The sequence below is a fragment of the Cebus imitator genome, unplaced genomic scaffold (assembly GCF_001604975.1).
Source record: "Cebus imitator isolate Cc_AM_T3 unplaced genomic scaffold, Cebus_imitator-1.0 Scaffold23, whole genome shotgun sequence".
Classification (NCBI taxonomy): domain Eukaryota; kingdom Metazoa; phylum Chordata; class Mammalia; order Primates; family Cebidae; genus Cebus; species Cebus imitator.
The window spans coordinates 8,492,476-8,517,874 of record NW_016107338.1 but is presented as its reverse complement, the minus strand read 5'-3'; the positions used below and the strand labels follow the sequence as shown (position 1 = coordinate 8,517,874).

At 45.3% G+C, this 25,399-nt stretch overlaps 2 protein-coding genes across 6 annotated transcripts in view; one reads left to right on the top strand and one right to left on the bottom strand.

Annotated features, from left to right (window-relative positions):
• Nucleotides 1–20,160, top strand: part of CEP68 (centrosomal protein 68) — a 29,920-nt gene extending 9,760 nt beyond the window's left edge. The window contains exons 2-7 of one of the 5 annotated variants that reach the window (XR_001823070.2): nt 2,281–2,655; nt 4,275–5,798; nt 7,408–7,530; nt 10,957–11,053; nt 12,437–12,543; nt 14,894–14,980. Coding sequence is in view for 4 of the 5 variants with exons in the window: in XM_037736172.1 (XP_037592100.1) it covers nt 2,323–2,655; nt 4,275–5,798; nt 7,408–7,530; nt 10,957–11,053; nt 14,894–15,063 (2,247 nt within the window). In the remaining variant the exon portion in view is untranslated. Of the gene's footprint in view, nt 1–2,280; nt 2,656–4,274; nt 5,799–7,407; nt 7,531–10,956; nt 11,054–12,377; nt 12,544–14,893; nt 15,068–15,993 lie in introns of those variants that run through there. The other 4 variants (XM_037736172.1, XM_017522132.2, XM_037736173.1 and 1 more) reach the window with 4 other exon arrangements.
• The window catches only part of RAB1A (RAB1A, member RAS oncogene family), a 37,596-nt gene continuing 31,042 nt past the window's right edge, over nt 18,846–25,399 (bottom strand). The window contains exons 4-6 of the mRNA XM_017522134.2: nt 22,950–23,045; nt 20,925–21,056; nt 18,846–20,668 (exon numbers count right to left, since the gene is read on the bottom strand). Of these exons, the coding sequence (XP_017377623.1) occupies nt 20,471–20,668; nt 20,925–21,056; nt 22,950–23,045 (426 nt within the window). The 3' untranslated portion in view covers nt 18,846–20,470. The remainder of the gene's footprint in view (nt 20,669–20,924; nt 21,057–22,949; nt 23,046–25,399) is intronic.

Genomic DNA, 25,399 nt, shown 5'->3' with positions numbered 1-25,399 from the left:
AAATTAGCTGGGCGTGGTGGCGCATGCCTGTAATCCCAGCTGCTTAGGAGGCTGAGGCAGGAGAATTGCTTGAATCTGGGAAGCAGAAGTTGTGTGACTTGAGATCTCGCTACTGTATTCCAGCCTGGGTAACAGAGCAAGACTCCATCTTGAAAAAAAAAAAGACAAGACAAGATGTGGGACCAAGTGATGTTACTCAAGGACAGGCTGTATTGCTAGGGAATGATCCCCTAGATACTTTGTATAGACAAAATTAAGGTTCTGAACAGTACGTCCCATATAGTTTGCTACTTTTATGTATAAAAAATGAAGGAAGGATGAAAATAGATATTTTCATCAGGAGACAAGAGTCATATACCAAACTAGTAACGCTGGTTCTTTGTTTTTGTGGGAGTATCTAGTAGTATTTTGTTTGATTTATATTGAAAAATGGGCTGGTTTTTCTCCTGTTTGTCTCCTTTGTCCCTTCCTTGTAAGGTGACCTGTTACACTGATTCTGTCGACGCCTCCCCATGACACTAATGACAGTAGCCAACGCTTAGTGTCCATACCATGCCAGGCACTGTCATAGATGCTCTGCCTGCACTGGCTCATTTTAGCAAAGGAATGAGGGACAAGGACAGCGAGAGACTTATATCTGTTGTGCATTTTACATTTGAGCTGTATATTACCTGTCAAAATTAATTGTTTTTCTGATTAGTTCCTGCCCCACCTGGTGGTTGTGGGAATTCAATGAGAGTCCATGTGAAGGGCAGGCTCTCCTTCAGGGTCACCTCTGAATCACGCTGAAGCCTGGCATGCCTTCTGTCAGGCAGGGTAGGGATGGGCCCTTTTGGATTCCAGTGTGAGGCAGCCCATCCTGGTGGTATTTCCCACCTACCCAGCTGAGTAGGCTGAGACCATAGCCACAGCCTCTTCCCGCTTTGCAGGCTCTCCACCAGCATCTCCTCTTACCATCTCTTTGCCTCCTGTTTCTGAGGAAACAAGGCCATTTCTGCCCATGTTTAAGCTTTGAGGTTGGCCCAGTGCACTCCAGGTGGCTGCTGACATCCTGGGCGTTCATGGTTCCTTTACCTCCCCTTCCACGTCCTCCCAGCACTGGTCTTCCTCCTGTTGGCTTTTTGGCCCCCAGCCCTGTCCTGCCAGGGCTCCCAGCACCAGCTCTTGCTGACACACCTAGGCTGAGGGTGGTGTCCCTCCCTTGTTCCTGAACCTCCTTGTATTGGAACGGTCTGTTTGCAGATTCAGTTCCCAAATCATCCCTCCCTGAGTACTCAGCCTGTGCTCCCTCGCCTGCCTGCCTGCCGCCTGGCTCTCGCTGTTATGTGTGCACATGCTGTGTTACACCTGCCCTACCACTGTTACCCACTGAGCTTTCCACAGCTTCCCTCCGTCACCACGTCAGCATAACCCAGGCCAGCCTGAGGAGAGTTGCTAATCTTTCTCTCTGGTCACTGGCCATCCTTGGAACAAGAAGCCCCCATCTGTTCCACAGCCTGGGTGTGGTTTCTGTGCTTTGACAGGGGCCTAGCCTGGGCAGCATGGTGAAACCACCGCGTCTCTACAAAAAAATACAAAAATTAGCCAGGTGTGGTGGCATGTGCCTGTAGTCCCAGCTGCTCAGGAGGCTGAGGTGGGAGGATCACCTGAGCCCAGGGAGGTCGAGGCTGCAGTGAGCTGAGATCACGCCACTGTACTCCAGCCTGGGTGACAGAGTGAGACCCTGTCTCAAAAAAAAAGAAAAAAAAAAAGAGTCCTGCCTCCTCTGCCAGACAGAGCCAAGCATCTTTGGGGGCATTCTTCCAGTGCTCAGCCAAGGCCTGGGCATGCCCTGACTTGCTGTTCTCTGATAGAGCAGCCCTGAACTGCTTGCTGAAGGGACCACTGCAACAACAGAACCACTGTGGGCCTGTGTGCAGGGAGGGCCCCGCCAGGCCTCTTACCCGGTGGGGTTGGGCTAAAAGGGTGAAAAGGCGACTTAGGCAGGACCGAAGCCTTGATTGGACCCCGGACCTATGTTAACCCTCCTAGGTGCCTGCTAGTGAGGAAGGCACCACTCACCATGAAAGCAGAGGGAAAATGGTGTACTTCTGCGTCCCCTTTGGAAAGGTCTGGGGCCAGGGAAAAGCCGGAGCTCAGGGCTCCTCTGAGGAAGTAGCCACCATTTGTTTCCTTTTTTCTTTGGCCAAAAATATGTTTGCCTTAATTGTTAAAGAGCAGGGTTTCCTGTACAGAGATGTAGAAGATTTATATTTTTGTCTCCCCTCCCCTGTTTTGTAGGAAGCTGAAGTCTTCAGCAGAACCCTGACCTAAGGAGTCTCAATGGCCCTGGGTGAAGAAAAGGCAGAAGTGGAAGCATCTGAAGGCACAGGCTGTGGGGAGCAGGAGGTGGACACCCCAGGCCCCATGAGCGGGGAGCAGCCTCCACGCCTGGAAGCTGAGGGAGGGCTTATCTCCCCTGTATGGGAAGCAGAGGGGATACCTGCCTCTGCTTGCTGGGTCGGGACTGACCCTGGCGGCCCCTCAAGAGCCCACCAGCCACAGGCCTGTGACGCCAGCAGACAGCTCGTAGCTGAGAGGCCTGAGCCTGCACTTGGTAGCCTGCCTCCTGCCACCATGGGGTCTGGAGACCTTCTGCTCTCTGGGGAAAGCCAGGTATGTACTAAGGCAAGACTGTACATGTACCCATCTTGCTGTACTTTGGGAGTTAGTTTCAGCATTTCCTCGCCATCTTGCTTCCTTTCCCGGCCATTGTGCAGGGTCAGGAATTGGAGGGGCCTGAGTATGATGATTTCTGTTTTGTGGGTTCGCCTGGAGAGCTGGGCCTCAGGACCAGCCGGGGGCACTGTCCACGGCATCTTATATTCCTCAAGAGTGACTGGTGACTTTTTGAGGACCAGGGATTGTACAGCCAAGAGGCTGCTGTTCAGACGGCTAGGCCAGCAAAATTCTGGCATGGGGAACCCTGTCCTGTTTCTGACTTGGTGATCTAAAGGTTTTAGGGGTACCCTGAGGATACTTGGGAAAGGAGGGTCCAGTGCTTTGGGCTCCTGGGGACTCTGAACCTAAATCCTCTTCGGACCCAAGGGATGTGTCCGAATCTTGGAGCCCTGTGGTAGGCAGCAGGGTCCCTGGTTAAAGAGAATTCCTTGGGCTTCTCTGACTACTAGGCAGCTTCTCCTAGTGGGAGTCACATGGGGCAGGGAATCCTACCAGGTTCTGTGACCACAGGCAAATCACCAGCTCTTTCAGGCCCTCATTATCTTTGGGAGATGACCTGAGTGATCTGTTCCACCCAGCTCTTACATTTTTTTATGTTCTGCTTGCCAAGGTCTTTTCTGGGAATGGCTTTGATCTTCTCCATGTCATTGTGGCTTCGGCTGCTGCAGAGTCCCCTTGTGGAGCTGCATCCTGTGAGGAGGCTCTGAGCGGGACCTGGGGAGAGCAGAGGCTGGGCCCCACCTGCCTGGGAGCAAGCGGCAGTGGGAGGCTTTGGCACCTGTGAGTCAGAGATTCGGTGAGACAGGAAGAGAAGTATAAACAGACATAGAAGTGGCCTTTCACGAGGATGAGTCTGGTGCTTATTATTAGAATTCCTGTTATTTGTTAAGCTCTTACCATGCGTTTTTCATACATGAGTGTATTTAATCCTTACCTTCTGAGGAGCTGGTGCTGTGAGGGGAGGAAAGTGAGGCTCAAAGTCTTACATCTGGAAGGTGGCAGAGTTAGAGGTGGGCCTCAGGTCTGTCCATCACCACTGTGCTGTCCTGCTCCCCTCGGGGTTGAGTTCTTCATCAAGCAGATAAAAAATTCAGTGAAGAAGCTGAAGCGAACGAGTCATTCTGCCAGATGCATGTGAACTGAGCAGGATGGGGCCTGGGGGGACCTCCTGGGTTTGGACGTGTCCTGTTAGCAACAGTGATTGAGGGTTTCGTCTGCCAGGAGATGCTTCTCAGAGGTAAGGGACTGTATTCCAGCTTCAGCGTGACAGAGCCATCCGAGTTCTGCTGGCTCACACCCTGGGTATCTGTGGAGGAAAACCTTGGAGAGGACTGGAGATGGGGGTCACCTTGCTTCCCAAACAGGCAGGGCCTCGGTGCTGCTGCTGGCAGTGCACACTGTCTGGTTCTTGCCTCAGGCAGCAGACTTTTCATTTTAAGGTCTTTCCTAAATACTGTCTTGACCCATAAGGAAACTCCTGGGCTGCTGTCTCAGAAAGAAATCGGGTTTGGTTATTTTCACCCAAGTGCTTTTTGTCCCTTTGATCATTGCAGGTGGAGAAGACCAAGCTTTCTGCCTCCAAGGAGCTCCCTCAGACTCTGAGCCTTCCCAGAACGACAGCTATTTGCTCAGGACATGATGCTGATACCGAAGATGATCCATCCCCAGTGGATTCGCCCCAGGCACTGGACCTCAGCCAGCAGCCTCACGGCTCAGGCTTCTCTTGCCTGTCGCAGTGGAAGTCCGTGCTGAGCCCAGGTTCCGCTATACCTCAGCCTTCCAGCTGCAGCGTCTCTGCCTCCTCCGCAGGAAGCAGTCTCCAGGGTCAACAAGAGAAGGCGGAGCCTCGTGGTTCTTCTCTGGCCAACATCTCCTCCCGGGAACTGGTCGTCCCCCAGGAACCCTCCTCTATGGTGGGGCTAGGACGTCAGCCTCAGTGGTCACCACAGCCTGTGTTCTCTGGGGGTGATGCTCCTGGGCTAGGCAGGAGACGCCTCTCCTTCCAGGCTGAGTACTGGGCCTGTGTGCTGCCAGATTCCCTGCCTCCATCACCCGACCGCCACTCTCCTCTCTGGAACCCAAATAAAGAGTATGAAGATCTGCTTGACTATACTTACCCACTGAGGCCCGGGCCTCAGCTTCCAAAGCACCTTGATAGCCGTGTGCTGGCTGACCCTGTCCTGCAGGACTCGGGGGTAGACCTGGATAGCTTCTCTGTCTCTCCAGCAAGCACCCTCAAATCACCTACTAATGTCTCCCCCAACTGCCCACCAGCAGAGGCCACTGCCCTGCCATTTTCTGGGCCCAGAGAGCCAAGCCTTAAGCGGTGGCCCTCTGGAGTACCCCAGAAACAAGGTGGCATGGGCTTGTCATCTTTGAACCAACTTGCATCTACCCCCAGAGCCCCAGGCAGTAGGGATGCTTCTTGGGAGAGCAGAGAGCCAGCCATGAGGGGCACAAAGGACTGGTTGCCTGTGGGCAAGCACCTTGATACAGGCTCTCCCCAACTAAGGACACGGGACAGAGGGTGGCCCTCGCCCAGACCAGAGAGAGAGAAGAGGACCAGCCAGAGTGCCCGGCGCCCTACCTGCACAGAGTCTAGGCAGAAATCAGAAGAGGAAGTGGAAAGTGACGATGAGTATCTTGCCCTGCCCGCTCGGCTGACACAGGTTTCTAGCCTGGTTTCGTATCTAGACTCCATTTCTACCTTGGTTACCCTGCCTATAGGGGATACCAAGGGGCAGATTCCCCTGGAAGTGTCGGACAGTGATGGGCCAGCTTCCCTCCCTTCAAGCTCCAGCCAAAGCCAGCTTCCCCCTGGAGCTGCCCTCCGAGGGTCTGGGGATCCTGAGGGCCAGAACTCCTGTTTCCTGCACACCTTCATCCATGCCCAGGACTCTGCAAGGGAAGGCAGTCTGGGGAGCAGCCAGGCCCTTGGGGTCTCCTCTGGACTGCTGAAAACACGCCCCTCCTTGCCAGCTAGGTTGGACCGGTGGCCATTCTCAGACTCAGAAGCTGAAGGGCAGCGTCCCAGGAAAGGAGAACAGGGAAAAGAATCACTGGTGCAATGTGTAAAGGTAACGATGCTCAACATTAGGAGGCTTTGTGTACAGGTGTCTTGTCTCTTCCCCCAGTCCACTAACTTCATAAAACTTGTTAGAGTTGACCAGGCACTTTTTATGTGCCAGGCATTGTGCTGCACCTTATCTTAGTCCTCACGACTCTTACCAGGTGAGCACTACTCTCATTTTACCGTTTGGAGAAAAGATCAGAGAGAGGTTAGGTAACATGCCCTCTTATAATTAGAAAGGGCTCGAGCCAGGAATCAGACCCAGGTAGACTGTGTGCAGAGACTGAGCTCTTTCCCCCCACCCCCGAGACAGTCTTGCTTGTCACCCAGGCTGGAGTACAATGGCGCCGTCTTGGCTTACTGCAACCTCTACCTCCTGGGTTCAAGCGATTCTCTTGACTCCCGCGTAGCTGGGACTACAGGTGCACACCACCATACCTGGCTAATTTTTAGTATTTTTAGTTGAGACAAGGTTTCACTATGTTGGCCAGGCTAGTCCCAAACTCCTGACCTCGTGATCCACCCGCCTCAGCCTCCCAAAGTGCTGGGATTACAGGCGTGAGCCACTGAACCTGGCCAGAGGCTGAGCTCTTCACACTACCCTTAGCTGCTTCCTACCTTAGGTATTCTGAGCAAAAAGGGTTCTGTGCACAGATGCCTTTAGGAAGCACTGGGCTGAACAAAGGTAAGTGGCTGTCTTGACTGCAGGACTGCTCAGAGCTTCCTTTGCCAAAGTGGTGTAAGTACAAAGTTAGGGGCATAGATGTACTGTTTCCTAGACATTGTGGCCATTGGACCTTCTTTTGTGGACCAAATATCTTAACTGGAAGTATAATGAACACGGCGTGGAATGGGGGTATCGGGATCAGGCATCTGAAACATGGCACTGCTGTCTTTGGAATGTTGGCTCAGTGTCTTCAGTTTGCTTGGTTGTAAAATGTGGAGCCCTGCCTTCTTGGGATGTTGTGTGCATTCAGTAATTCATGTTGAGGGCTTCATGCACTCCCAGACACATGCTGAAGGTTCAGAAATGTGCCTGTCCAGGAACGTGTCCTTGCGCTCGAGAAAGGCTTTCACCTTCCGGGGAGGTGATATGGGTTATTTTGTCTTGTGAAGTAGGTACAACACATTATCATGGGCCCTTCTTTACTGATAAAAGATTGAGATGCCGTGAGGTAAAGTTGTTCTTGCTATAGCTTCAGGTTAGTCATGATTTTAGTCATATATTTTACATTCACTTTTCCAGAGAAACATGGATGTATTTGGCTCCAAGATGCTGATTATAGTTAGTAATGGTGCTGATCCAAGAACTGGTTTCCATGGCAGGCGTGCCTCTTCTGGCCTGCACCATTCCCACCTGCAGTGCTGGGTTTTCTCAGCCTATCATTTTTGGTGTCACACCAGGCTGTGGTTTTCATTGCTCTGGCAGAGGGAGGTCTAGAGTTGTGGAGTGGGGACAGGTGGGGAAGGAGGAGGGAGGAGAGTAATGTCTCAGTGAGCAAAAGCTCTGGAAAGGGGCACATTCCTCCCAGGAGTCCTCTTTATATTTGTAGCCTTTTGATAACATAAATAGCTGTTCAGTCAGTAACACCGTGTGTTTTTATTTGTCTCTGCAGACATTTTGCTGTCAGCTGGAAGAGCTGATCTGCTGGCTGTATAACGTCGCAGACGTTACCGACCACAGGATTACAGCCAAGTCCAATCTTACAGGTCTCAAGTCTTCTCTGCAGCTTTACCGGGTAATACGCAGTCCTGGCTCACTTGTTCCCTCATGAGAGTGGTAGCTAAATTACTCGATTACAAAGTAAAATCGTAAATAACCAGTGTCTGCTGTTACAGCTCAGTTGACTGTTAAACCTGAAATCTCATTAGAGCTTCATGTTCTTCAAGCAGAACACTTTGTAAAATGCATGAATTATTTCCCAGGCCAAATAGAGCTTGAAGATACAATATATTTATCTCAAATCATTCAAACACTTCAGTTTTGGGCTGGCAGGTGCAGTGGCACAAGTCTGTTATATCCCAGCTACTCTGGAAGCTGAGGCAGCAAGATTGCTTGAGCCCAGGGGTTTTGAGAACAGCCTGAGCAACATAGCAAGACCCCTCCATCTCCAAAAAAAATTTTTCTTAATTAAAAATAGAAACAAAATACTTTAGGGTGATTTGCAGTATAATTTTCCAAATGTCTCAGGGATTATAAAGACAGACTTGCACTATTAGGAAGCCTCTAGGTATATATGGCTACTGAAGTAAAATTAAAGACTCAGATGTTTTATTTGCACTGACCGCATCTGCACGCCCAACCATCACATTTGTCTAGTGGCTACCACATTGAACAGTGCAGATACAGAACACTTCCATCATCACATAAAGTTCTGTTGGACTGCACCGCTATTTAAAGATCTGGGCTGAAATTGTACTGACTCCAGAATCTACAATAGGGCATTTTGATGGAATTTAAATAGAAATCTAGGCCAGGCACTGTGGCTGACACTGTTAATCCCAGCACTTTGGGATGCTGAGGTGGGAGCATCGCTTGAGCCCGGGAGTTCCAGACCAGCCTGGGCAATATAGTGAGACCTTGTCTCTACAAAAAAAAAAAAAAAAAAAAACCATAAATTAGCTGAGCGTGGGGGCATGCACCAGCGGGAGGATCATTGGAACCCGGCAGGCGGAGGCTGCAGTGAGCCAGGGTATACTCCCCTGGGCAGCAGAGTGAGACCGTCTCAAAAAAAAAAAAAAAAAAAATCTGACATCAGTTTGCATGTGTGTGGGTGTCTATTTGGGTGTGGTTTTAGTTTTCTTGTCTCTTTTTCATTAAGGTTTTGTGGTTTTGAAAATACTTCTGTGGATTTTTGTTAACTGGGTCCTAGATTTAGGATGGCTCTGTGTCCTAGTTTGTGCCTGTTCTGGCATAATAATAAGTCCCCTTTCAGTCTCTGAAGTATCCTGAATTGGAGGATAAATTATATAGTTGTCATCCCTAAGTCTGATGTTAACCTTGTCTGAACACCTCTCTTCTAGCCTATCTGGTTGGCTGTACCTTTCTAATCTCTTCATGAAGCAGCAGAGGGATATTCATGGTCTGAGCCTGAGGCTAGTCTGGAAGGAGTTTTCTAGAACAATTATTTGAATTTCTACAACCCTGCAACCTGACCGTATCTTCTGCAGCGGCAGATGTGATTTACATATGCATGGGCCAGGGCTGAGCTGACTCAGGGCCTTGCTGGACCCTACTCCAGCTAGAGGGAGGGAGGGCTTTGTTTTCCAGCTTTGGGCCAACTAAAGTTTAGGGGAGGAGCCTTGCTTGACCTGGGCAGGCTGGGCCAGCTGCCCCACCCTCGTGGGAATGCTGTTTCCTGCAGGGTGGAGAGAGGTTGCTGTGAGTTCCTCACTCTGAGGAACTCCATACTGAGTTCCTCTCCACCCTGCAGGAAATAGCATTCCCACTCGGGTGGAGTGATTTGGAGGAAGGAGAGAAAGGCTAATTCCGAGGGTCCTGTATGCAGACTCCACGTGCATGTACACAGCTGTGCTGGGTCCAGGACCAGTACCACTACAGGGAGAGGAAGCTGCCCTGGTAGACATAGCAAACTGGCTTTTCCTGGCCCGTCGGAGCAGGTACAGAATAACTCCATTCCCTCCATCTTTTCCCTCCTGCTGTCCTTCTGTATCTCAGCTTCCAGGCTAGACAGAAACAACCATCTTGCTTTGTAAGTAGAGCTGAGATTTGAGCTGGGAGTCACTCCTGCAGGTCAGTGAGGCATAGGCCTTTTGTGTCACCCATACAACTGTCACAAAGGGAATTGTGCACGGCTCATGCGTATGTATGTGCTACCTTAACTTCTGTTTGGATTAAGACCTAGTGCAAGTGTGTGTGTGTTTGTGTTAACATTTTTTTTTTTTGAGACAGTCTTGCTCTGTCGCCAGGCTGGAGTGTGTGGCATGATCTCGGCTCACTGCAACCTCCGCCTCCCAGGTTCAAGCGATTCTCCTGCCTCAACCTCCTAAGTAGCTGGGATTACAGGCACATGCCACCACACCCAGCTGATTTTTGTATTTTTAGTAGAGATGGGGTTTTACCATATTCGCCAGGATGGTCTCTGTCTCTTGACCTCGTGATCTGCCCACCTCAGCCTCCCAAAGTGCTGGGAGGTAGGAGCCACCAGGCCTGGCCACATATTCACATATCTTAACTGTGAATCATTTTCTCATATAGTTGTGTTTTGTCTTAACACAGTGAGGTTGCAGCAGCACATAAACCACACTACAGTACCAGAGAAGAAAATAATAAGTATAGGTATCAGGGTAAAGGAAAACCAAAGACATGAAAATAGTCAATCCAAGAGTAAAACTGTCACTTCAAAATGGTAAAACACCAAATTCTGGTGGGACATGGTGGCTTATACCTCTAATTCCAGTACTTTGGGAGGCTGAGGCAGGTGCATCATCACTGAGTTCAGGGGTTTGAGATCAGCCTGGGCAAAATATTGAGACCCTTCTCTATTTCTATTAAACTTTTTAAAAATTATAAAAATCAGTCACCAAGTTCTGGGCCCTGCACTAAAAGGTGGTCACGGATTTGACTTTACACTTCTTAACTGCTAAAGGAACATCAAGAACACCAGCTTGGTAGCCACAAGGAGAAAACAGATGAGTTCCTTGGGAAACTCACAGCTTCCCAGATGTTGAGGTAGTTACCCTGACAGCCTGCATAGAGCGAGGACGAAGGAGGAGCAGAGGTGGAGGCAGTGGCTCCCTACAGTCAGTTTAATGGAAGATCTCTTGTGGTTCCGACTTACCAGGTCCATTAGAATAGAATAAATTTTGAGACTCCCATATCCCTGTGAGTTAGAGAAGCCCATGAGGTGAGGGTACTGGAAGGAGACCCTAACTCCAAGCTGTTTGTGAGCCAGCCTCTGCCAGAGAAGACGCTTCTGATGTCAAACTAAACAGGAAAAACTATTGACTCCATTTAGCTTGGGCTCAAAGAAGCTGAAGTGAAACTATTGCACTGTTTACTTGGGGAATTCTGCAGACCTGTGGGGGTGAATCTTAATACATTAGAGGGAATCAGGCTACTTTGCATGCTGTTCTTTTTGAATAACTTTCATAAAACAATAGTAACGAAGCTTCTTCCTTTTCTTTTTCTGATATGCCTTAAGCAATTTAAGAAAGATATAGATGAACATCAGTCTCTGACGGAGAGTGTCTTACAGAAGGGGGAGATTCTTCTTCAGTGCCTGTTGGAGAATACCCCAGGTGAGATGCTTAAGGTTTGGATTTAGCCAGAGCTTAATCCCTGTCAGCAGCAGGCCCAGGGACCACAGTCCCTGGTAAGGAGCTGGTACTGCAAGAGCCCCTGCCCACACCCACTGCTTGAGATGCCCCATGCCCCACCGTCTGCCAGCTCCACACATCGCTGCCCATCACTACCCCTACACACCTGCTTAGAGGCAGTCATGGTCATAAAACCAAGCTCATTAGCAGTTAGGCATTGAGCCTGCAAGAATGACACTGTCTTTTGCTTCTGCTTTTCCATTTTTCTGGAGGTGGTCTGGGTAGGAATCCTGGTTTTATTCCACCAGCCCTTAGTTTGAGGCTAGGGTATTCAGCGGGTATCCCTCGGGTTCCCCACCTTACCTACCCCACGTGGAATTCCTCTCTGGTTATCTGCCTTGTGACTTGCTTTGGGGAAAGATTTGTTTCAGAAAAGGATTGTTTGCTTAAAAGTATTCGAGGACAGTCAGTCTGTCCTCAGGGAACAGACTGAATAAAGAACTGAGAAGAGGGGACAGTGTGGCAGTAGTATACAAACCAAGCTCAGGCCCCCCCCACCCCTTTTTTTTGAGATGGAGTTTTGCTCTTGTTACCCAGGCTGGAGTACAATGGCATGATCTTGGCTCACCACAACCTCTGCTTCCCAGGTTCAAGCCATTCTCCTGCCTCAGCCTCCCGAGTAGCTGGGATTACATGCATGCACCACCACACCTAATTTCGTACTTTCAGTAGAGATGGGGTTTCTCCATGTTAATCAGGCTTGTCTCGAACTCCAGACCTCAGGTCATCAGCCCGCCTTGGCCTCTCAAAGTGCTGGGATTACAGGCGTGAGCCACCATACCGGCCACTTGAGCCCATTTTGTAGGATGGTTTCCCCATTTAGGAAAACAAAAATCATAGACCTCAGGCATATATCTAAGCATGCTGTGTGCCAAGGATTTACAGTTCTCATTGTCTTTACAGGACAAGGGCATGGGGGATGAGGATATACTATGGAGGATGAGCTAAGAGAATGGTAGGGTAAAGCCTTGCACTGATGGCAGCCCTGAATTTCCTGTAAGACTGTCATTCAAGTGCTGACAGAGCCTGCCTATATTATGCCTCATTTTATGTTTTCAAGTGAGACTGGATTTATACTGGAATCCAACCACAAAAGCAAAGCTGGGCAGGTCCCACGGGCTTGAGGGGCAGTGAGGAAGTGCTTTCCTGACCAGTGTGGTGGGCAGGTGCATACCGAGGACAGGGTATTTCTTAGCCTTGGTGCTTTTGCCATATTGGCCACGTGATTTTGTCCTATGCGTCACAGGATGTTTAGCAGCACACCTGGCCCCACTAGATGCCTGTAAATCCCTGCTTCCCCCACAGCTGTGACAACCCAGAATGTTTCCACACATTGCTAAGTGTACCCTGGGAAGAAAAATCTAGGGTTGAGAGGCATCAGTGGACAGGGGCCACTGAGGAGTTTTCAGCAGGTAAGTGATTCTCTAGTGTGAATTATGTGAGCCCTTTGCAATCCCTACCCTCTTAAGGCCTCTGTTTTGACTCTTCTGGCATTTTCACTAAGATTTTTAGATTTTTTTATTGGGGCAGAAAGTTTTCGATTTTTTATTGGGGCAGAAATTCCATGTGCCAGGATTGCTACATGTCATCTACACCAGCATTTTACTGAGGCAGTTGGCATATCAGTGTTTCCATTTACTCACAGCTTGTGAGACAGAGAGTTGTGGATTTGCCTCAGGCCACAGGAGAAGTGGCAGCCTGGCAGAGCCCCTGGGCACTGGCTTTCCACAGCTTCCCAGTGTCTGGAGGTGCAGAGGTCTGAGCAGGAAGGGAAAGGGCTGAAATGCCAGGAACCTCCTTTCTTCACGGAGACCACATGTAAACGTAGGCTTCTTAAAAGCTTCAGGTTTTACCTTCATTTTAAAATCAATTTAGTAATACTTTTCTGTGCTTAATCTGTAATAAGAACATCCTACGCTGCCCTTCTCTCAAAGGGATCTAAAGTTATTTTACTGGCTTTGGGTTTTTAGGTACGTATCCAGGCTCTTTCAGATTGACATACTACCCTTCCCCGTCTACTTGAAATAATCAGGAATGTGGTTATTTTCCCCCTTGAGACTTCAGTGTCGCTCTCCAGTGGTTGCAAAACTTACCTTTCTTCCGCCAGGAGCATACTGTCAAAGTCTATAGAGCCAGCATACAAACGTGTATTCCATTCCTTCCCAACTTCTTTTACTTGGCCCCAACCAAACATTCTAACAGTCTAAAAAAAATTTCAAAAACAGCCAGGCACGGTGGTTCACGCCTGTAATCCCAGCCCTTTGGAAGGCTGATGCAGGCGGATCACCTGATGGTTGGTAGTTTTAGACCAGCCTGGCCAACATGGCAAAACCCCATCTCTACAAAAAGTACAAAAATTAACTGGGCGTGGTAGTAGACACCTGTAATTCCAGCTACGCAGGACTGAGGCAGGAGAATTGCTTGAACATGGGAGGTGGAGTTTGCAGTGAGCTGAGATCGCACCACTGCACTGTAGCCTCAGTGACAGAGTAAGACTCTGTCTCAAAAAAAAAAAAAAAACTGGAGGGGTAGAACCCAGCCCAGCCACCCTTACACCAAGTTTTACCACACACGCTGGCTGTATTCCTCTGCCACGCCTCGCCAGCTCTCTGTGGACAGCACTTTGCCCTGATGACACCACACTGATGTGGCTTCCCTAGATCTTAGTAAAGCCAGCCTGTGTTCTTTCCGACCATCCAGTCAGCATTGCCTGCAGATAGGCAGCTTCCCCTTTCCCTTCCTCTGCTGACAGATGTTGCAGTTGTGGCAGGAAACTAGGGAGTATTAGCACAGCTGATAAAGGCACAGGAAACTAAGACAGCCTTTGTGCTTAACAAAAATAAATTTTTGAAAAGAGAAAAAAGCCTGCTGTGTGTGATGCACTCTGACCCTAGCCCATCCCTTCCTCACGTGAACACTTCTGACACTGGAGTGAATCTTCCCTTAGCCAACTCTCATGTCATTTTGTTATTTTTTGTATTTTAAGATGGAGTTTCACTCTTGTTGCCCAGGCTGGAGTGCAATGTCGTGATCTCAGCTCACTGCAACCTCTGCCTCCCGGGTTCAAGTTATTCTGCCTCAGCCTTCCAAGTAGCTGGGATTACAGGCATGCACCACCATGCCCAGCTAATTTTGTATTTTTAGTAGAGACAGGGTTTCTCCATGTTGGTCTCGAACTCCCGAACTCAGGTGATCTGCCTGCCTCGGCATCCCGAAGTATTGGAATTTCAGGCGTGAGCTAGTGTGCACAGCCAGGTCATTTTCTTTTTCAGTCTGTTCACTAAAGCTCTGTAAAAAAAGGGTCCTAAGCACTCCCAACTATTACCAGACCACCCATGTGAAACGACATTCCTCCCAGCCAATAGAAATGGATAGGACCTGGTAGCAGGGTAAGCATCTGAACTTTGGCGTGTCATTTTATTTCATTTAAGCCTTATGCCCAAGATAGAACCTGTCTTACCTCTAAAGTCAGATAATACCAGCCATTCAGAGAACCATATCTTTGCCTCTCTGTGAATTACGTAATTCCAAAGTGGAGTCGGTGAATTATTTTCTCAGCTTTAACAGGAGTTAACAACAGATTCTCCAGTGCAACGGAAGTCCCTGGAAAATCACTGTTAAGGGTAGACATTCAGAAACTACTGCCAGGTCCTACTTTGTGCAAAATACTATATACCCTTGTATGTTCTGTCAAAAATGCTTACTGGACAACACTTGCATGGGTTTTGTTTTTGGTTTAATTTCTTTGACCCTCATCGTTAGTTTTAGAGGATGTCCTTGGGAGGATCGCAAAGCAGTCTGGTGAGCTGGAGAGCCACGCAGATCGCCTGTATGACTCTATCTTGGCCTCTCTGGACATGCTAGCTGGCTGCACCCTCATCCCTGACAAAAAGCCCATGGCAGCAATGGAGCACCCATGTGAAGGGGTTTAACCTGGTAAGTGAGGAACTCAAGAAGAAAATGCCCAACCCTGCTGTAACAGCTGGCCACTACTTAGAAGCTTGTTGAGCCAAGAACTATTATTGAAACAAATGAGATACAGGAATAAGACAGCCAGTGGTACTAAAAAAGGAGTTGCTGGTCTTCCTGTGGTGATGAAGGCTTCCTGTGGTCCTGTGGTGCTTTCCATTACTGTTCACCCTGCTGCCTGTGGAGAATGAGGGTGCCTCTGTGCTGCCATTTCTATGGCACACTCTTCACCACCACCCCTGCTGCCCCAAGGCAAGAGCAGCACAACTTATCTATATACCTACTTTATTTCTGCACAGGTACACTTTTCCAATATGGGGCCATGACCTGGCAGCCCCTGTTCTGCAGGATCTTCTCCCCAGCTCATTTGGTACTCCATCTCCAAGCATCTCTGACAGCACCAAGTGCACAGAGAAACCCAGAGTTACTGCTAACTTTGTACCACCACCCCTGACCCACACAAAGCATCTCCACCTATCTCCCATACCACTTCCTTCCAGAAAGGCTAGGGGGATGGAGAGGGGTTAACACACCTTGGAGACTTAACAGGTAGTACAGCTTTCTTTTGCTCCCTTAAGAAAGTCAAACAGAATGACAGAAAAGAAAGGGCTAAGACAGCAAGGGTGGGTGGTGTCCACTGCAGAGTTGACACTGCCAGTGTTTTTTGTCCACAATTGGACTGTACTTTCCCTGAAACATCCTGTCCTACAACAACAGGTTTGTAGTGCTTAACTCGTAGATTTTCTAGGTGAGCACCGTAAGTATGTTAAGAGCAGGGAGTCCCTGTATTTTATCAGAGCAACTCTTGAGTAGTCATCTGGTTCTAAAATGAAGTTGCTGTTTCTTTCTCTACAACATTATGCCTGTTACAGATGCTGCTTTTTCCCTTTCAGGCATCCTCTCGGGCAAATGCAACCTGTCAGCCAAACACAGGCTGGTGAGAAAAAAAAACCTTCAAGTCCTTGCAAGAGTCATTCAACACTGAAGTCAAGGGGGAAAACTTCAATATACTAGCTTTAAAATGCCTTTCTCCTCCCTGAATGGAGGGCTGTTGATTTACTATTTTTATTTACAATGAATCCTTCCAAACTAAGGTTTTCCTTTTGGTGCTTCTCCACAAAGAGCGTGTAGCTTTGCAATTTTTGATAAAATAAGACGTCTTGCCTTCCCCTCTATCCCATTAAAAAACAGCAGACAAAGCTCAAACTGTTCCACCTGGTAAGGTCATTTACCAAGGGCTGGTGGAAGGTTCTGAATACTCGATATTCTCAGGCATGTAAGAGGACCCAAGAGACTGAAAAAAGCCAAGGGCTGGCCAGAAACCTTGGGTCTTTTCATAAAAGGAAATTTGGGCTTGTCAATCCGTCTTTGAAGATTCAGGTAGAAAGAAGAGACTTTAACCCTTTGTCTGCAAAAGAAAAAGGATTAAATGACTAACAGATTACTTTGGGAGATTATGACACCTTTTGCCATCTTCAGGGCTGATGTCTTTGGTTTCCTGGCTAACCAGTTTCTGATAAGAAAAGTGTCAGGGACTTGGGGATCTGCAGCCATGCTTTAGCATGGCTGTGGAGCTAATTATCAAGCTTAAGGGCAGGACTCATCCCTTTGGGAGGACTCATCCCTTCACACCTAGTCTCCCTTGGAAGAGCAGTCCAGGCTCAGAGAAGGGAATGGATAGGATGACACAGTACAGTACAGAAACTAAAGCTGTCAATAGTGAAGAAAATGGAAATTCTTTGTTGTTTGTTTTGGCACTGACACATAAGTACTTTGATAGAAAAAACTCGATCAACCATTCGAAGTATCAATTCTATAGCTTTTTGAAGAAAAATGATCAGTTATTGCTGGTAAAACTGCAGAGTCTACAGGAAAGCACTTTTGAAGTTCCGTTTGGGCCATGAATGAACCTTGAAGGAGGAAAGCACAATATAACAATGGAAACTAAAGTCCTATTATTAATGTGACTTTTTTTTGCTTCAGAATTTCTCAGACTTTATAGTCACTGGAAAATAGCCATTAAATTCTTTAAAGATTAGCTCTTCCAACAGTAGCTGCACATAAAATGCAGTATTTCAAGTGCCTGATGCTGCTGCGGTATGCTTTATCATAAATAATGCTTAAGGGCATGATCAAAATTAAAATGTCTTATGACTGCCATATTAATCTTAGTTCCATACACAGTGAGACTTTAAAAGAGAAAAACCACTCTAGCAAATAATTGTCCATTATAAACCTGTATGTAAAACATTCTTAAAAACCTAGAATTGGTTAAAAAGGCAGAGATGTCCGACAGCCTCTTAAATTGATCAGTTTCACCTTCTCTTTGATGTATATTTATAAATAGGAACATGCCCTTCCACTAAGTATGTTACTGAATAGCCCTTATGAAATTAAACCCATTTATTTACTGATATTTGACAGGCATAGAAGTGTATTAGTTAGCATAAAAGTTGGAGATGAAAACCCTACAGAAAGAAACTGGCCAATACTAAACCGAATGCAGAATGTGGCACTGTATTCCCATTCGACCAATAATCAGCTTCAACTGAGAGGCATTTTCACAGAATGTTACACAATACCATTTCCCAAGAAAGTGTTACTTACCTAGAGATGCTCTAAGGTATTTTTGTTCATCCTCTGAATAAGGTGTGACTAAAGGGTGCTAGTTCTGGACCTGGCTGCGAATGCTGCTGAAGAGTATCAACACAACTGTTAATTATACAGCCATGCTTGAAGACTTCCCTTAAAACTCAGGCTGAAATTGTTTCCACCTAGTAAGAAACATGGCCAGGTTAGAGTCAAGTAGCTGAGCTTGCTAATTGCACTGTGGTGCCACACTGGAATAACTTAGTAGTCCCTGAAAATTAATGGGAATTGAATCCATAGGTAAGTGATGATATTCAAAGCTCGATCGGCAGTTTCAAGATCTGGGTTCTTGGAGATCCATGGGTAGCTCAGCAAATGGAAGGTGATGTCAATACAGGGCTATTTTGAAGCTTAGGTGGGAACGGAGCACAAGGTTTGATGTACAATATGCTGGAAAGGCAAGATACAGGCTAAGGGAAATTCAATCCAAGGTCAAAGAATAGGAAATTACTGCTCGGACCATAATGACTATCATTCTGAAAGGATTTCCCAGAGTTTGCAGCTGCTTAGATTTAGAACACTCTTCACTATGTAAACTAATTTATGGCAGCACCTTATATTTAGAAGAAGTGATAATACCCTTTACTCAGTGAACAGATTATTAAAGCCCATAGTAGCCTTGAATTGTTTGTTTGTACTTGAAAATGGGAGTATGAAAGGGGAATATATTTTTTCCAAAACTGTGTTTATTGGCAAATTGTGAGGCATGCTGAACTATGTTGTTGTAAATCCCAATCTTTACTGCCATGGGGGAAAGGATGCTGGAATTTTCCAAATGAAGTCTGTAAATAATACCCATCTTAAGTTCATGTAATGTTTCCGCTAACTCACCAATAAGAAGCTGACGATTTAAACAAATTTTACTGTATAAAACTGAAGTGCATGGTATGGCATCAGAATATCTTGACATTTGTTTTGTGTCATTTAGCTACTTTAGAAAATAGTTTTCTGAACTCTTTACCCCTTTATACTGTATTAAGGCAAAAACAAAACTTTTGAAGCATTAAAGATCTTCACCAAAATAACTATTGGTAACTTCAGGAATTTGTCAGTTGCCTTATGTGAGGATGAATAGATCCACCAAGCACGCCTATAATACAAAGTAAACTATGATTTTTATTGTGAAATTTTCATAGATGGAAAATTGAATATTCTGTCCATTTCATTTTACAGTTATCTTACCACTTATTTTTGTACCATGTATTTCAATTGCCTGTTTAGTGAAAAATAAAAATTAAAAAACCTATTAATTTTTGGCTTGTTTTTAGCTTAAATTTTATCATGAAATTAAGGAGCCCACAACAAAATGTGTTGCCAGCAGCCATATCCCCAGCCGCTGTGTGAAGAACGTTTTGGATGCTACTTCAACCTAACAAACAACCTTTGACCTCAGTCACCTTAAAATGCTAGTGTGGGCAGATTTTTCATTCCTCACCATTAAAAAACAAACAAAACCCCTAGGATCTTGAAGGTCCTATTTAAGAAAATCTTCATACATGCAAAATGTCACGAAAATATACTTCCCTCAATTATCATTACCATCCAGTATTCATGTTTTAATTTTTAGGAATATAATTTCTAAAATTAGAGCAATAAACTTCCTGTGTCCTATCTTAATGCTTAAACCCTCCTCCAACATCAAGTTAAGCAACTGCGGAGGATAAAATAGTGGAATCTGACTGAAAACATGGAAGAAAAACATTAGCACACGTTAGTCTGATCACTTGCCAATTAGGAAAGGTATGCTGCTTTCCACCTTTACCACAGATGCATTCATGAAATATTGATTAATGAAGCCACTTCAAATTGTTTTAGAGAAGGATCAGAGATAATGGGCTAGATAGCATACATTCTAAACTTGTTTTCCATACAGTTTGAGCTCCCTGAACCACTAAAGTTGGTTAAATCCCTACACAGCACAGAAGTCTAAGTCATTTTATTGGGCGTATTATCTAGAAAGCAAATACTGGATGCTGCTCTACAATAGGTCTTGAATCCCTTAGTTGCGCTGTGCACACACAAATGGCTGTGTTGAATATAATGCAAGGCTCTGTTTCCCTTTAACCATAAGAATTAAAACAATATTTATCACCATACAGTTTGATATTACTTCCAATAAGTACAATATTTATTAAACGTATCTTCAGTTGTTTTGTTACATAGTGTGCAACAAATTACAATATTCTGCAGCCACAAATTATATGCAGAGTATGAAGAAACTATTAATCAGATAGTGTAATCTTTCCATTTATAACTCTACAAGGAAGAACTAGCAAATCAGATCTTACATATAACATCTCACTAAACTTTATGCATGGAAAGTGACAGACACTGCTTGTGCTGTTTGATACAAAATGGCTGAACTTCATCTTCAGAAGACTAAACCTGACATCTAAACATGCCAATATAAACATCAAAACAAAATATATTCTAACCAACCACGGGAAACAGTCTGGTATCAGGAAAGCAACAAGGATTACACACATTATTTTATAAACCAGCACACAAAGGTTTAAAACAGTTCTGAAAATGAAGTTAGCTGTCTTGAGTCAAGGGAATAAAAAAAAAGTCAGTATTGACCATTTACAATCTCTGACCTTTGTGGAGACGGTAAGAATCTGTTGTAGTGCAGCTACATACAGTACAATTCAGGCAATTTTGTTTTTTCACTTGGGTTCAGATTGCAAATTCATTGCTGTGAGAAAAGTACGGAGGCAAATTTTAGCAGCAACCTCCGCCTGACTGCTTGACTGGAGTGCTCTGAATTTTAACATTGGACTTCTCAGCACCACCAGCTGTTGCTCCAGGACCCATTCGCTTTTTAATCTCAGCTGCCATCGTCATGAAAGACTGTTCTACATTCGTTGCATTCTTAGCACTGGTTTCCAAAAATGGAATTCCAAGGGAATCAGCAAATTCCTAAGAGAATAATGAGGCACAATTAACACTGAAAAATCTTTTCCAGTAATTCTTAGTACATTTCTATCATCCACAATGGAGCGTGAGGAACTAAGTTCACTGGATCTAAACAGATGCTACACAAATTGTCACAGTCAGAATAGTCTAGTGCACATATTTTATAAAGTTAAGGTGGCTGTGGCCTCAGAATGACTGCATAACCCATACATAATTCAACACCTTCAAATTCAGTATGAAAATTAAACTTGAAACATACCTTTGCTGTTGTGTAGTCTACTACTTTCTTTGTGGTCAGATCACATTTGTTCCCTACCAACAATTTGTTGACATTTTCACTGGCATAACGATCTATTTCCTGCAGCCACTGTTTAACATTATTGAAGGACTCCTAAAAAGACATTTCAAAGTTTGATAATACAGTTCTGGAATAAACTGAAACATCCTTCCTGACCTAACAGACAAATAACAAAAGAGCTAGTGAGACAACGCTAGCTACAAAATAACCACTCCTAAGGAGTGAAGGGATTTTTTTTCTTTTTTGAGACAGTCTCGCTCTGTCACCTAGGCCTGAGTGCAGTGGCACAACCACAGCTCACTGCACCCTTCACCTCCCAAGCTCAAGCCATCCTCCCGCTTCAGCCCTCTGGACAGCTGAGACTACAGGTACATGCCACCATACCTGACTAATTTTTTATTTTTTTGTATAGACAAGGTTTCACTATGTGGCCCAGACTGGTCTCAAACTCCTGAGCTCCAACAGTCGGCCCACCTTGGCCTCACAAAGTGCTATGTATACAGGCGTTAGCCACTGTGACTGGCCATAAACAGATATATTAAAATGACTATAAATATCTAAATGATAACAAGCTAGAATTTACAGGCTAACGATGAAAATATCTTATTTGAAAGGGAAATACAGCTTAAAATTAAACTGCAGCTCAGGCAAACCCAACTGTTTCGGAATATGCAATTTAAATGTACTAAAAAACGTGGTTTTGAAATTCGAAAAAAAAATTTTTTTTGAGACAGAGTCTTGTTGTCATCCAGGCTGGAGTGCAGTGGCATGATCTCGGCTCACTGCAATCTCTGCCTCCTGGGTTCAAGTGATTCTCCTGTCTTAGCCTCCTGAGTAGCTGGGATTACAGGCGGACACCACTACGGCCAGCTAATTTTTGTATTTTTAGTAGAGATGGGGTTTCACCATGTTGGCCAGGCCAGTCTCTTAACTCCTGACGTCAGGTGATCCACCCACCTCGGCCTCCCAAAGTGCTGGGATTACAGGTGTGAGCTACTGCACCCAGCCTGAAATTTGATAAAATTTTGGTTTATGAATAAGATGACCTACTGTTACTAGAGATGTCAAAAGATATTATTAAATAAAGATACTCATTTTCTTTTCCACAGTCATATTTAGAGGAGGAATGTTTTCATTTAAAAATCTTTCATGGTAATATGACTAAATATTTTTGAAACCAGCATCATTTTTTTCTCCTGCAGATATCATCCGCCCAGCACTTCTAATGGCACTGAATCTAAATGTCTACATGTAAGTTATCTCTAATTAACTATGATTTCATATTTGAGATAAGATTTAACATATGCCAAAAGAAAAAGAAATTCCAATTTTGAACATTTATCTTTGTCCTTTTATTGATAGAAAGGACAAGTTTCTAAGTTTCTGATTTAAAACAACAACAAAAAAAAAACTAGTTATGGTCCCTGGACCACATGCTTCACACTGTTCCACATTGTTCCCTCCACTGCCCTGCCTTCTCTCACAGCTAATCTTCAGATACTCTTTCTCATACTAAGACCCTCCTACAGCCTCTCCTATTCAAATCTTTATTTCTGAACCACATCCTCAATAGGCAGAAACCTCCTAATCCCACTTTTGGCCATTTGGATGGACAAATTCTAATTACCAGTCCATATTCCTGTTGATACTTAACATCAAGAACACAGTATAAACCAAGCACCTCACGATATCCCTACAAACTCTTGCATATATGTTAGTGTCTTGGCTATTTGATCAAAGTTATTTAGTTGATAATAAATACAATGGGAATCCCTTGAAAGCAAATATAAAACTAATTACTAATGTTCTATTTATTACAGGAAAACAAATGTCTTTTAAGTGATTCACATTTATATTTGAGAGTGGACAAAAATTTCTGCCATAAAATTAATACTGATGGCTTATTTGTGAAACAAATATTCTGACATTAATAGAATAATGACTTCCTACTTTGTCACTGTAATACAATCTCCTCTTGCAACTTACCTGATCTGTCACATCATACACAACTATGATGCCATGGGCTCCTCTGTAATAACTGGAGGTGATTGTTCGAAATCTTTCCTGGCCTGCTGTGTCCCACTATTACAAAACAATCAAGAAATCCAAACAAATCCATTAAAATAAAGTTGCGGAAAAGTGTAGGAGGGCAAGAAAATAGTTTAGTTTTCATAACTGTGGAGATTATCAGGATGTGATATAGAAACATTAGTCCTCAACTCATACCACTAAATTGCATGGTAATAAGTACCTGAAAGTCCAGAAAAGAAGGCAGTACCTACAATTGAGCTTGCGATGATACTCAAATTACAAGCTGTTGACAGCAGGAACTATGTCATACTTTTCACATTCCCTACCGCCTTTAACACTGTGTTTAGGTATGCCACTGGCCTAAAGCCCTTGAACACAGAACTCTCCCATATAAGACAAACTTACTTGCCAGCACATTCTACCATGATTAAAAGCACTGCAGGGACCTGATTCAGATAGCTACTAGCCAAGACAGAACTTTAGTCATCTCAAGCAGCTGTCTTATTTTCCCCCTCTAAAGCAGGGTCTTATTCTGTCATCCAGGCTGAGTGCAGTGGCATCATCAGAGCTCACTGCAGCCTCAATCTCCCTAGCTCAAGCAATCCTTTCACCTCAGCCTCATGAGTAGCTAAGACTACTGGCACATGCCACCACCACACCTGGCTAAGTTTTTTTTTTTTTTTTTCCCCCCCATAGAGATAGGGTCTTGCTATACTGCCCAGGCTGTTCTGAAATTCCTGGACTCAAGCAATCCTCCTGACTCAAGTCTCCCAAAGTTCTGGCATTACGGGTATAAGCTACAATTCCTGGCCAGGTGTTGTCTTCATCCTAGAGAAAACAATGTAAGGAAGATGATTCCAAATACTTCTATAAAATGTATTTTAAGAGCAATTTACTGCACTTCAACCACTTAGACTCAAACTCCAAAACAAATGCTAACTTCACTGCATTATAGTTCTGGGTTTTAAAAAAGCTGTTGGGGTCGAATGTGGTGGCTCACGCCTGTAATCCCAACACTTTGGGGAACAAAGGCAAGTGGATGATGAGGTCAGGAGTTCAAGACCAGCCTGACCAACATGGTGAAACCTCATCTCTACTAAAAACACAAAAATTAGCCGGGTGTAGTAGCACACACCTGTAATCCCAGCTACTCAGGAGACTGAGGCAGGAGAATCGCTTGAACCCAAAAGGCGGAGGTTGCAGTGAGCCAAGATAGCTCCATTGCACTCCAGCCTGGGCAACAGAGAGACTCTGTCTCAAAAAAAAAAAAAAAGAAAAAACAAAAAAACTGTTAGCCAGGTGCAGTGGCTCATGCCTGTAATCCCAGCACTTTGGGAGGCCAAAGCAGGAGGATCACTTGAGACCAGAAATTGGAGACCAACCTAGGCAACATAGCAAGAACCAGTCTCAACTAAATTTAAAAAATTAGTTGGGCATGGTGGTGCACACCTCTAGTTGCAGCTACTCAAGAGGATTGCTTAAGCCCAGGAGGGTGTGGTTGCAGTGCCACTGCACTCCAGCCTATGGGGACAGAGGGAGACCCTATCTCTTAAAAAACTTAAAACATCTAAAAGCAAACTCAATTTTTAGATGTAAAAAGCCTTGTTTTTGTTTTTTGGTTTTTTTAGAGATGGAGTCTCGCTCTGCCTCCCAGGCTGGACTGCAATGGCTCGATCTCAGCTCACTGCAACCTGACCTGGCAGGTTCAAGCAATTCTCCTGTCTCCGCCTCCCAAGTAGCTAGGATTATAGGCACCTGCCACCAAACCAGGCTAATTTTTGTATTTTTAGTAGAGATAGGGTTTTACCATGTTGGCCTGGCTGATCTTGAACTCTTGACCTCAGGTGATCCGCCTGCCTCAGCCTCCCAAAGTGTTGGGATTACAGGGGTGAGCCACCACACTGGCCGAAGCCTTGGTTTTAAGAAGGGGAATGATCGTTTTGTTGGAGTACTCCTAGGCTGGGTGTGGTGGCTCACCGCTGTAATCCCTGCACTTTGGGAAGCCGAGGCAGGTGGATCACCTGAGGTCAGGAGTTCAAGATCAGCCTGGCCAACATGGTAAAACCCCATCTCTACTAAAAATACAAAAAAATTCACTGGCAGCATTGTGCTGTTTTTAAAAAAAAAAAAAAAAGGAAGAAGAAATACAAATAAAGATTTAAAAAAGGACAAGGTAAAAAAAAAAAGAATACAAAAAATTAGCCAGGCATGGTGGCAGGTGCCTATAATCCCAGTGGCATGATCTCAGTTCACTGCAATGTCTGCCTCGAGGGCTCAAGCTATTCTCCTGCCTCAACTTCAACATTGTATGCAATTCTCATTACCTTCATAATCAGAGTAATTTTTTTCCCATGTTTGTCTCTCCCACTGAAATAAGACCTCCTCCTAATGGGCTATGTTTTATT